Source organism: Entelurus aequoreus, linkage group LG09 (genome assembly GCF_033978785.1).
Source record: "Entelurus aequoreus isolate RoL-2023_Sb linkage group LG09, RoL_Eaeq_v1.1, whole genome shotgun sequence".
Lineage (NCBI taxonomy): Eukaryota > Metazoa > Chordata > Actinopteri > Syngnathiformes > Syngnathidae > Entelurus > Entelurus aequoreus.
Window position 1 is genome coordinate 3,033,384 of NC_084739.1, and position 13,604 is coordinate 3,046,987.

General features: G+C 33.8%; 1 protein-coding gene across 1 annotated transcript in view; it reads left to right on the forward strand.

Annotated features, from left to right (window-relative positions):
* LOC133656740 (uncharacterized) overlaps nucleotides 1–2,906 on the forward strand; it is a 65,824-nt gene extending 62,918 nt beyond the window's left edge. Inside the window, exon 5 of the mRNA XM_062057576.1 lies at nucleotides 1–2,906. This exon is cut by the window's left edge and continues 538 nt beyond it. Within this exon, the coding sequence (XP_061913560.1) occupies nucleotides 1–2,752 (2,752 nt within the window). The 3' untranslated portion in view covers nucleotides 2,753–2,906.
* Nucleotides 2,907–13,604: the final 10,698 nt, after the last annotated feature.

Sequence of the window (13,604 nt, forward strand, 5' to 3'; positions counted from 1 at the left end):
ACCAGTAACACCAGTACCACCAGTACTACCAGTACCACCAGTACTACCAGTAACACCAGTACCACCAGTACTACCAGTAACACCAGTACCACCAGTACTACCAGTACCACCAGTACTACCAGTAACACCAGTACTACCAGTACTACCAGTACCAACACTACCACCAGTAACACCAGTACTACCAGTACCACCAGTATCACCAAAACTGCCAGTACTACCACTACCACCAGTAACACCAGTACAACCAATACTACCAGTACCACCAGTACAACCAGTATCACCAGTACCACCAGTATCACCAGTACTTCCAGTACCACCAGTACTTCCAGTACCACCAGAATCACCAATAGCCCCTTCTGACCGTGTTGTTCTGAGTAGCAGACTCGAAGGTTCTGATCCTTTGGACCTTGATCAAAAGACACCTTATTCCACTCCACTTGATCTCCAACACTCACTTCCTGCTTTGAAGGAGGTCAAAGTTCAAACCGACGCGCCGACGCCAGACGATCAAGAGAAATCTCCTCGTTCTCCTCAAAGTCGACCCGCAGAATCCTTCTGTCCCGTCCTGAGCCGGGACGGCTGCCGCGTCCTCTTGTGGCCCTCAGAGATGCTGGGCTACACCAAGACGTGGCCCCCGCTCTCCCACGGCGTCAACCCGCTGCTGCACGACTTCCGAGCCCACAGCAGGACCGGAGCGGGGACGAGGCGAAGGCGGGGGGACGGCGAGCGGACCTTTGATGAAAGACAAGACGAGGATGAAGGACGACAGGCGGAAAATCCTTTGGAAGTTGGAGGCGATGACAGGGCTTTAAAATTCTCCTGTGCGGATCTTCACTTGACCAAAGTGGGCAAGAAGAGGAGGAGGAGGAGGAGGGGGAGGAGGAAGAGGGGACGGAGGAGAAGGGGAGACGAGGCGAAGAGAAGAAAGTGGAGGCGGGGGAGGATGATAAGTGGTGTGTGTGGGAATGTGATTGCCAAGCGTGGAAGAGACGGAACAGAGGAGAGGCCAGAAAAGAGGCCGTTAAGTCGTCTTCCTGAAAACAGGGTGAGCGGCGAGGAGGAGAGACGGAGGAGCGAGGAGGAGGAGGAGAGACAGAAGAGTGGCCAGGAGGAGGAGGAGAGACAGAAGAGTGGCCAGGAGGGGGGAGGGAGACGGAGGTGCGAGGAGAAGAGACGGAGGTACGAGGAGGAGAAACAGATGAGTGGCCAGGAGAAAGAGAGACAGAGAAGAGGGGAGGAGGAAGAGGAGAGACAGAAGAGTGGCCAGGAGGAGGAGGAGAGACAAATGAGTGGCCCGGAGGGGAGACGGAGAAACGATGAGGAGGGGAGACGGAGGAACGAGGAGGAGGGGAGACAGATGAGTGGCCAGGAGGAGGAGAGACAGAGAAAGGAGGATGAGAGACGTAGAAGAGAGGAGGAGGCCGACGCAGCGCGGCGATTAAGCCATCTTCCCGTGAATGTCTGTAATGGCCGGAGTCAGCTGAGCGATGTGGAGGTGAACACGGCCACCGGCCGCCATCAATCCCGGCAATCAGCCTGCGGGGGTGCGGCATGCCACGCCGCCATCAGCCCCAGCCCCGCCTCTGCCAGACAGGCGCCACGCTGTCCCGCAATCACGGCCGACCTCGCTCGCAACCCTGCGGCGGCCGGGCGCAGACATCAAGAGGAAGATGAGGAGCACGGGATTGTGAGGGAGATAAGTGCTGAGGAAGAACGCAAGATGGCGATCGGCGGCGTCTTACCCCCCCGCCGAGCCAGCGAGCGCCTAATCCATCCGGCCGCTTGTCTGCGTGGGAAAGCAGCGTGCGATCCAGCGATTAGCCTCGTCCCCCTTTCCTTCAGAGGCGCGGCGTGCGCTCAAAGACAGACCGAGGCAGCGGGGCGTCAACTCACCTGCAGTTCCACGGCGGCGCCAAACGGTCCCGCCTGCAGCTCGCCACAAAAGACGATAAGTGAGCCGAGTGCGAGATCAGCTCGCACAAACATGACCCTCGCTGGGGAGGTCACGCCGCAGGAAACCGTAGGAGGCGGCAAAAGGAAGTGGATGGCGTGCGCCGAAAAGGCGGCGTGGAAGAAAGCCAAACGAGGACGCGGACAAGCGACATTGGACTCAACCTTTGACCCCGACCGACATGGAGGCGCAGAGGCGGCCGAAGGCAGCAGGAAGGAGGCGGAGCCAAACCTCCTTCCACCTGACTGGACAGACCCGAGTCAGATTGGCTCAAGTGGACTGGACCAGACCACAGGTCATGAAAACCTTCCAAGACTCAATGTTGCCCCGCCTCCTGATGAGGTCACAGGTGTGCAACACCACCACGATGCCTCGACTCAGGATGATGACATCACACCCTCCAGCGACCGTGTTGGGAATGCAGTAGACAAGATGGCGGCGAGGAGAAGGCCCAACGATAGGCCTCGTCTCCTCTGCGGCTTCCCCATTGGCTGCGTCCCCCTTCAAGCTCCGCCTCTTCTCATCCCGCCCTCCTCCTCCTCCTCCTCCTCCTTTCCCTTCCATCACACCATCATCCAACACCACCTGCCCCTCCCTCTCCACTCCTACCCTCACCTGTTGGCCCTCAGCTTGAACCCCGCCCCTGTTCCGCCGCCGCTTCCTACGTCTTTCTTCGCCCCGCCCCCCATCCGTCTCCTGGATGTGACGGCCCCGTATCCCCTGGCAACCGAGTTTCATCTCCACCCGCCTGTGTTGGCGCCCCCCCACCCTGCTGCCCTGCCCCTGCAGGTGTTGTTCTAAGAGAGGTTAACGAGTCTCAGGTGTGCTCGTCATGTTGGACTCTCAGACCGTCTCCTATTGGTTCTTCTTCACGTTGACCAAGGTCTGGATGAAGGTGCCGCTCCAGGGAGCCTAAAGTCCACATGGTCTATGATATTGATCAGACTTCTGAAACATTAAAGTCATTCAATTCATAATCAATCAACGTATGGATCCATTATGTCGCCCACAATCATTAGTTAGAGGTCATTACTTTATAGGTAACTAATCATTAGTTCATAGGTGATTAATCATAAGATCATAGTTCATTGATCATTAATTCATAATTCATAATAAGTTAGTTATCAGTTCATTAATCATTAGTTTATAGGTAATTAATCATTATTTCATTGATCATTAATTCATAATTCATCAATAAGTTAATTATACGTTCATTAATCATTAGTTAATAGGTAATTAATCATTAGTGCATAGTTCATTGATCATTAATTCATAATGCATTAATAAGTTAATTATCAGTTAATCATTAGTTCATAGGTAATTAATTATTAGTTCATAGTTAATTAATCATTAATTCATCATTAATACATTACTCATCAGTTCATTGATCATTTGTTATTAGTTAATTAATCATTAGTTAATATTCGATATTAGTTAATAGTTATTAGTTCCTAGGTAATTATTCATTAGTTAATAGTTCATTAATCATTAATTCATAAATTAGTAAACAGTTCATTAATCATTGGTTATTAGTTCATTAATCATTAGTGATAAGTTCATTTTTCATTAGTTAATAGGTCATTAATAATTAGTTCAGAGTTCATTAATCATTCGTAGTTTAGTAATGATTAGTTGATAGCTCATTAATCATTAGTTCATAGATAATTAATCATTAGTTCATAGTCCATTGATCATTAATTCATAATTAATTAATATGTTAGTTATATGTTCATTCATCATTAGTTAATAGGTAATTATTCATTAGTTCATAGGGAGTAATCATTAGTTAGTAGTTCATTAATCATTAATTAATAATTCATTAATAAGTTAGTTATTAGTTGGGGCGGTATAGCTCGGTTGGTAGAGCGGCCGTGCCATCAACCTGAGGGTTGCAGGTTCAATCCCCGCTTCCGCCATCCTAGTCACTGCCGTTGTGTCCTTGGGCAAGACACTTTACCCACCTGCTCCCAGTGCCACCCACACTGGTTTAAATGTAACTTAGATATTGGGTTTCACTATGTAAAGCGCTTTGAGTCACTTGAGAAAAAGCGCTATATAAATGTAATTCACTTCACAATTCACTTCACATTAGTTCATTAACTATTAGTTAATAGGTAATTATTCATTAGTTAATAGTTCATTAATAATTAATTCATAATTAATAAATTACTCATCAGTTCATTGATCATTTGTTATTAGTTCATTAATCATTAGTTAGTAGTTGATATTAGTTCCTACATAATTATTCACTAGTTAATAGTTCATTAATCATACGTTAATTATCAGTTAATCATTAGTTCATAGGTAATTAGTTATTAGTTCATAGTTCAATAATCATTAATTCATAATTAATACATTACTCATTAGTTCATTGATAATTTGTTATTAGTTAATTAATCATTAGTTATTGGTTGATATTAGTTAATAGTTATTAGTTCCTATGTAATTATTCATTAGTTAATAGTTAATTAATCATTATATCATAAATTAGTAAACAGTTAATTAATCATTGGTTATAAGTTCATTAATCATTAGTGATCAGTTAATTGTTCATGAGTTAATAGGTAATTAATAATTAGTTCAGAGTTCATTAATCATTAGTAGTTCATTAATGATTAGTTGATAGCTCATTAATCATTAGTTCATAGGTAATGAATCATTAGTTCATAGTTCATTGAGCATTAATTCATAATTCATTAATAAGTTAGTTATCAGTTGATTAACCATTAGTTCATAGGTAATTAATCATTAGTTCATAGTTCATTGATCATTAATTCATAATGCATTAATAAGTTAGTTATCAGTTCATTCATCATTAGTTCAAAGGTAATTAAGCATTAGTTCATAGTTCATTGATCATTAAATCCTAATTAATTAATAAATAAGTTATAAATTCATTCATCATTAGTTAGTAGGTAATTATTCATTAGGTAGTAATCATTAGTAGTTCATTAATCATTCATTCATAATTCATTAATAAGTTAGTTAATTGTTCATTAACAATTAGTTAATAGGAAATTATTAATTATTGAATATGGTATTAATCATTAGTTAATAGTTCACTAATCATGAATTCATAATTAATAAATTACTCATCAGTTCATTCATCATTTGTTGTTAGTTCATTAATCATTAGTTAATAGTTGATATTAGTTCCTGGGTAATTATTCATTAGTTAATAGTTCATTAATCATTGATTCATAAATTAGTCAACAGTTCATTAATAATTGGTTATTAGTTCATTAATCATTAGTGATAAGTTAATTGTCCATTAGTTAATAGGTAATTAATAATTAGTTATTAGTTCATCAATCATTAGTTCATAGTTAATTTAGCATTAGTTAATAATTCATTAATCATTCGTAGTTCATTAATCATTAGTTGTTCATTAATGATTAGTTGATAGCTCATTAATCATTAGTTCATAGTTAATTAATCATTAGTTGTTCATTAATCTTTAGTTAATAGTTAATTAATATTAGTTCCTTGTTCATTAATTATTAGTTAATAGCTCATTAATCATTAGTTCATAGTTAAGTATTAGTTCATAGTTAATAATCATTAGTTAATAATTCATAAATCATTAGTTGATAGTTAATTAATCATTAATTTAAAGTTGATTAATCATTAGTTCATAGTTCACTAATCATTAATTATTTGTTCCTTAATCATTAGTTAACAAATCATTATTTCATAGTTCAATAATCATTAGTAATAGTTCATTATCATTAGGTAATTGTTCAATAATCATAAGTCAATTGTTCATAAATCATTAGTTGATAGTTCTTTAATCTTTGAGCATAGTTAATTAGTCATTAGTTCATAGTTCATTATTTGTCTCTAATAGTTCATTAATCATTAGTTTCTAGTTAATAAATCATTAGTTATGTTAATTAGTTAATGTTAATAATCATTAGTTCCTAGTTATTTAATCATTAGTTAATAAAATATGTCATAGTTCGTTAATCATTAGTTGATAGTTCATTAATCATTAGTAGTTCATTATTGATTAGTTGATAGTTCATTAATCATTAGTTCATAGTTCATTGATATTATTTCATAGTTTGTAATTTTTTATTTAAAAGGTCATTAATCATTAGTTCATTGTTAATAATGATTAGTTAATGTTAATTAATCATTAGTTTATAGTCCATCATTAATAGTTAATTAAACCATATTTCATTGTTCGTTAATCATTAGTTCATAGTTTATTAATCATTATTTCAGAGTTAATCATTACTTCATAATTCATTAATCAACAGTTAATAGTTAATTATTAGTTGATAGTTAATAATCATTTGTTCATAGCCCATTAATATAATTTAATAGTAAATTAGCTTTTAAATGATTATATATAATAATACACAAATACACCAACTAAATGTATATAATAATACACAAATACACCAACTAAATGTATATAATAATACACAAATACACCAACTAAATGTATATAATAATACACAAATACACCAACTAAATGTATATAATAATACACAAATACACCAACTAAATGTATATAATAATACACAAATACACCAACTAAATGTATATAATAATACACAAATACACCAACTAAATGTATATAATAATACACAAATACACCAACTAAATGTATATAATAATACACAAATACACCAACTAAATGTATATAATAGTACACAAATACACCAACTAAATGTATATAATAATACACAAATACACCAACTAAATGTATATAATAATAAGCAAATACACCAACTAAATGTATATAATAATACACAAATACACCAACTAAATGTATATAATAATACACAAATACACCAACTAAATGTATATAATAATACACAAATACACCAACTGAATGTATATAATAATAAGCAAATACACCAACTAAATGTATATAATAATACACAATTACACCGACTAAATTTATTTAATAGTACACAAATACACCAACTAAATGTATATAATAATACACAAATACACCAACTAAATGTATATAATAATACACAAATACACCAACTAAATGTATATAATAATACACAAATACACCAACTGAATGTATATAATAATAAGCAAATACACCAACTAAATGTATATAATAATACACAATTACACCGACTAAATGTATATAATAATACACAAATACACCAACTAAATGTATATAATAATACACAAATACACCAACTGAATGTATATAATAATAAGCAAATACACCAACTAAATGTATATAATAATACACAATTACACCGACTAAATTTATTTAATAGTACACAAATACACCAACTAAATGTATATAATAATACACAAATACACCAACTGAATGTATTTAATAATACACAAATACACCAACTAAATGTATATAATAATACACAAATACACCAACTGAATGTATTTAATAATACACAAATACACCAACTAAATGTATATAATAAAACACAAATACACCAACTGAATGTATTTAATAATACACAAATACACCAACTAAATGTATCTAATAAAACACAAATACACCAACTGAATGTATTTAATAATACACAAATACACCAACTGAATGTATTTAATAATACACAAATACACCAACTAAATGTATATAATAATACACAAATACACCAACTAAATGTATATAATAATACGCAAATACACCAACTAAATGTATACATTAATACACAAATACAGCAACTAAATGTATTTAATAATACACAAATACACCAACTAAATGTATATAATAATACATAAATACACCAACTGAATGTATTTAATAATACACAAATACACCAACTAAATGTATATAATAAAACACAAATACACCAACTGAATGTATTTAATAATACACAAATACACCAACTAAATGTATTTAATAATACACAAATACACCAACTAAATGTATATAATAATACACAAATACACCAACTGAATGTATTTAATAATACACAAATACACCAACTGAATGTATTTAATAATACACAAATACACCAACTAAATGTATATAATAATACACAAATACACCAACTAAATGTATATAATAATACGCAAATACACCAACTAAATGTATATAATAATACACAAATACACCAACTAAATGTATATAATAATACACAAATACACCAACTGAATGTATTTAATAATACACAAATACACCAACTAAATGTATATACTAATACACAAATACACCAACTAAATGTATATATAAAACACAAATACACCAAAAAAATGTATATAATAATACACCAACTAAATGAGCATAACAATACACAAATGCACCAACTAAATTTGTATAATAATACACATAACACAAACTAAATGTATATAATAATAGACACATACAACAACTAAATGTATATAATAATACACAAATACACCAACTAAATGTTTATAATAATACAGAAATACACCAACTAAATATATATAATAATATACAAATACACTAACCAAATGTATATAGTAATACAGAAATACACCAACTAAATATATATAATAATATACAAATACACCAATTAAATGTATATAATAATACACAAATACACCAACTAAATGTAGATTATAATACACAAATACACCAACTAAATAAATATAATACAAAAATATATCAATTAAATTATTATAATAATACACAAATACACCAACTAAATGTATATAACAATACAAATACACCAAATAAATGTATATAATAATACAAAAATACACTAACTAAATGTATATAATAATACAAAATTATAGCAACTATATGTATATAATAATACAAAAATACACCAACTAAATGTATATAATAATACAAAATTACACCAACTATTTGTATATAATAATACACAAATACACTAACTAAATGTATATAATAATACAGAAATACACCAAATAAATGTATATGATAATTAAAAAAAATACACCAACTAAATGTATATAATAACAGAAAATTACACTAACTATATGTATATAATACACTAACTAAATGGATATAATAATACATAAATACACCAACTAAATGTATATAATAATACAGAAATACACCAAATAAATGTATATAATAATACACAAATACACCAACTAAATGTATATAATAATACAAAATTACACCAACTATTTGTATATAATAATACACAAATACACAAACTAAATGTATATAATAATACAGAAATACATCAAATAAATGTATATGATAATTTAAAAAAATACACCAACTAAATGTATATAATAACACAAAATTACACTAACTATATGTATATAATACACTAACTAAATGGATATAATAATACATAAATACACCAACTAAATGTATATAATAATACAGAAATACACCAAATAAATGTATATAATAATACAAAAATACACCAACTAAATGTATATAATAACACAAAATGACACTAAGTATATGTATATAATAATACACAAATACACCAACTAAATGTATATAATAACACAAAATGACACTAAGTATATGTATATAATAATACACCAACTAGCTTCACAACAACAAACATTTCACTTCTGTGTTTGTGTTGTTGGGAAGCTAAAAAGATGGACTTTCCAAAGTAGTCGTGTGGAACTTTATTTAGCCGGCTGGAGTTGAGTGGAAACACACGCTCTTATTTCACTATCATTCAGTCAAATGGCAAAGTTCTTGTAAAAGTTCCTGTAAAAGTTCCTGTGTTGAAAAGGAGTTGATGGTCTCCAGCTGTTTGCTCTCCAGGCAGACATGTTTTATACACAACCAAACTAGGAGGAGAGAAGCGGTGAAGGTGTGCAAATGCTTGGAAAAATGCAGTTTTTGTGGACGCTTCAGTGCTGGAAAGTTTCTGAGCTACTGAAAGATGACTTGGAACTTTTCTACTGCGCAACACCGATCAAAACACATAGACACATGTAATAATTACTTAATAGTATGATGTACAATGTGTTACATAATGGCAGGTAATAATTACATAATATTATGATGTACAATGTGTTACATAATGGCAGGTAATAATTACATAATATTATGATGTACAATGTGTTACATAATGGCAGGTAATAATTACATAATATTATGATGTACAATGTGTTACATAATGACAGGTAATAATTACATAATATTATGATGTACACCGTGTTAAATAATGACAGGTAATAATTACATAATATTATGATGTACAATGTGCTACATAATGACAGGTAATAATTACATAATATTATGATGTACAATGTGTTACATAATGACAGGTAATAATTACATAATATTATGATGTACAAAGTGTTACATAATGACAGGTAATAATTATAATATTATGATGTACAATGTGTTACATAATGACAGGTAATAATTATATAATATTATGATGTACAACGTGTTAAATAATGACATGTATTAATTACATAATATTATGATGTACAACGTGTTACATAATGACAGGTAATAATTACATAATATTATGATGTACAATGTGTTACATAATGGCAGGTCATAATTACATAATATTATGATGTACAATGTGTTACATAATGACAGGTCATAATTACATAATATTATGATGTACAAAGTGTTACATAATGACAGGAAACAATTGCATAATATTATGATGTACAATGTGTTACATAATGACAGATAATAATTACATAATATTATGATGTACAATGTGTTACATAATGACAGGTAATAATTACATAATATTATGATGTACAATGTGTTACATAATGACAGGTAATAATTACATGATGTGATGATGTACAATGTGTTACATAATGACAGGTAATAATTACATAATATTATGATGTACAACGTGTTACATAATGACAGGTAATAATTACATAATATTATGATGTACAATGTGTTACATAATGACAGGTAATAATTACATAATATTATGATGTACAATGTGTTACATAATGACAGGTAATACTTACGTAATATTATGATGTACAAAGTGTTACATAATGACAGGTAATAATTATAATATTATGATGTACAAAGTGTTAAATAATGACAGGTAATAATTATATAATATTATGATGTACAATGTGTTACATAATGCCAGGTAATAATTATAATATTATGATGTACAAAGTGTTACATAATGACAGGTAATAATTACATAATATTATTATGTACAATGTGTTACATAATGACAGGTAATAATTACATAATATGATGATGTACAATGTGTTACATAATGACATGTAGTAATTACATACTATTATGATGTACAATGTGTTACATAATGACAGGTCATAATTACATAATATTATGATGTACAAAGTGTTACATAATGACAGGTAACAATTACATAATATTATGATGTACAACATGTTACATAATGACAGGTAACAATTATATAATATTATGATGTACAATGTGTTACATAATGACATGTAGTAATTACATAATATTATGATGTACAAAGTGTTACATAATGACAGGTAATAATTATGTAATATTATGATGTACAACGTGTTAAATAACGACAAGTAATAATTACATAATAGTATGATGTACAATGTGTTAAATAATAACAGGTAATAATGATATAATATTATGATGTACAACGTGTTACATAATGACAGGTAGTAATTACATAATATTATGATGTACAAAGTGTTACATAATGACAGGAAACAATTACATAATATTATGGCGTAGAATGTGTTACAAAATGACAGGTAATAATTACATAATATGATGATGTACAATGTGTTACATAATGAAATGTAGTAGTTATATACTATTATGATGTACAATGTGTTACATAATGACAGGAAACCATTACATAATATGATGATGTACAACATGTTACATAATGACAGGTAACAATTATATAATATTATGATGTACAACGTGTTACATAATGACAGGTAACAATTATATAATATTATGATGTACAATGTGTTACATAATGACAGGTCATAATTACATACTATTATGATGTACAAAGTGTTACATAATGACAGGTAACAATTACATAATATTATGATGTACAACGTGTTACATAATGACAGGTAACAATTATATAATATTATGATGTACAATGTGTTACATAATGACAGGTAATAATTACATAATATTACTCAAAGGTAAGTCGTTCCAGAGCTTGGGAGCAGCAGCGGCGAAAGCTCTGTCACCTCTAAGCTTCAGCCTTGTGTCAGGGACCGTCAGTAGCAGCTGATCGGCTGATCTTAGGGATCGGGTGGGGCAGTAAGGCTGAAGGAGGTCGGAGAGATATGTTGGAGCGAGGTTGTTTAGACATTTAAAAACAAATAGTAGGAGTTTAAAGTTGATTCGGTAGCGCACAGGGAGCCAGTGAAGGGACGCTAGTATAAGGGTGATGTACTCACGTCTGCGGGTCTGTGTTAGCGGACGAGCAGCAGAGTTCTGCACGAGCTGCGAGGGAGGCCTGGCTAATGCCTACATACAGGGCATCGCAGTAGTCTAGACGAGTCGAGATAAAGGCGTGGATTAATTTCTCAAGATCAGGTCCTGACAAAAACGGTTTCACTTTTCGCTATTTGGCGTAGTTGATAAAAGCTTTTTTGAACGACGCTGCTGATTTGTTTTTCGAACTTCAAATCTGAGTCGAACTTTACCCCCAGGTTTGTGACACAGTCGCTGACATACGGGGTCAGAGTGCCGAGGTCAACGTGGGGGGAGGGAGAGCGACTTGGACCGAACAACATAACTTCTGTCTTGTTTTCATTTAGGCTCAGGAAGTTAGCTGAAAGCCAGGCTTTGATGTCGTGCAGGCAGTCAATAAGACGTTGAACCGTGTTATTTTGTGCCATGGGAAAGTAGATCTGGCAGTCATCGGCATAAAAAGGAAATGCAATACCGTGCTTCCTGAAAACAGAACCAAGGGGGAGAAGGTAAAGCGCAAATAAAAGATGGCCAAGGATTGAGCCCTGGGGGACCCCATGTGGAAGAGGAGCTGTGGAAGACATAAAACTGTCTATTTTTACACTAAAACTCCTGTCAGTCAGGTGCGACCGGAACCAGTCGAGGGCGGCGCCCTTAATGCCCACACGGTTCTCAAGACGAGTGATTAAGGTGGCGTGGTCGACGGTGTCGAACGCAGCAGACGGATCTAAAAGCACCAGGACAACACATTTACCAGAATCTGTTGACAGGAGGATATCGTTAGATACTTTTAGAAGCGCTGACTCCGTGCTGTGGAGGGCTTTGAAACCGGACTGGAACAACTCAGTGATACCATTATCCTCTAAGAAGGGCAACAATTGACTGTAGACAACCTTGATATTTTGGAGATGTATGGAAGATTAGAGATAGGTCTGAAATTAGAGAGGAGAGAGGGGTCGAGGCTTGGTTTTTTAAGTAAAGGTCGTACCACTGCATGTTTAAACTCCGCTGGTACTGTTCCAGAAGAGAGGCTACTATTGATAATGTTAAGGACATTCAGTACTTTGGTGTATGGGAGTACTAGAACTTTAGAGGCGGTGATACCCTAAAAAGGATTAGGTCAATTGTAACATGTACGTTTTCCTTATACGATTGTAAACTAGCATGTATTTGGTCACAGAATCGTTTAGGGGATTATTCTATGAAGCAAATATGCCCTTAGAAAGCTTCGGGTGCAGACGTCCGTCACAGCTCATCCAGAGATCGGTTGTTCTAGCCCCCAGAACAATGGGCATCTTAAGGGTTTTTAGGATTTTAGATGGACTATAAACACATTAGCGACATTTGGTGGGA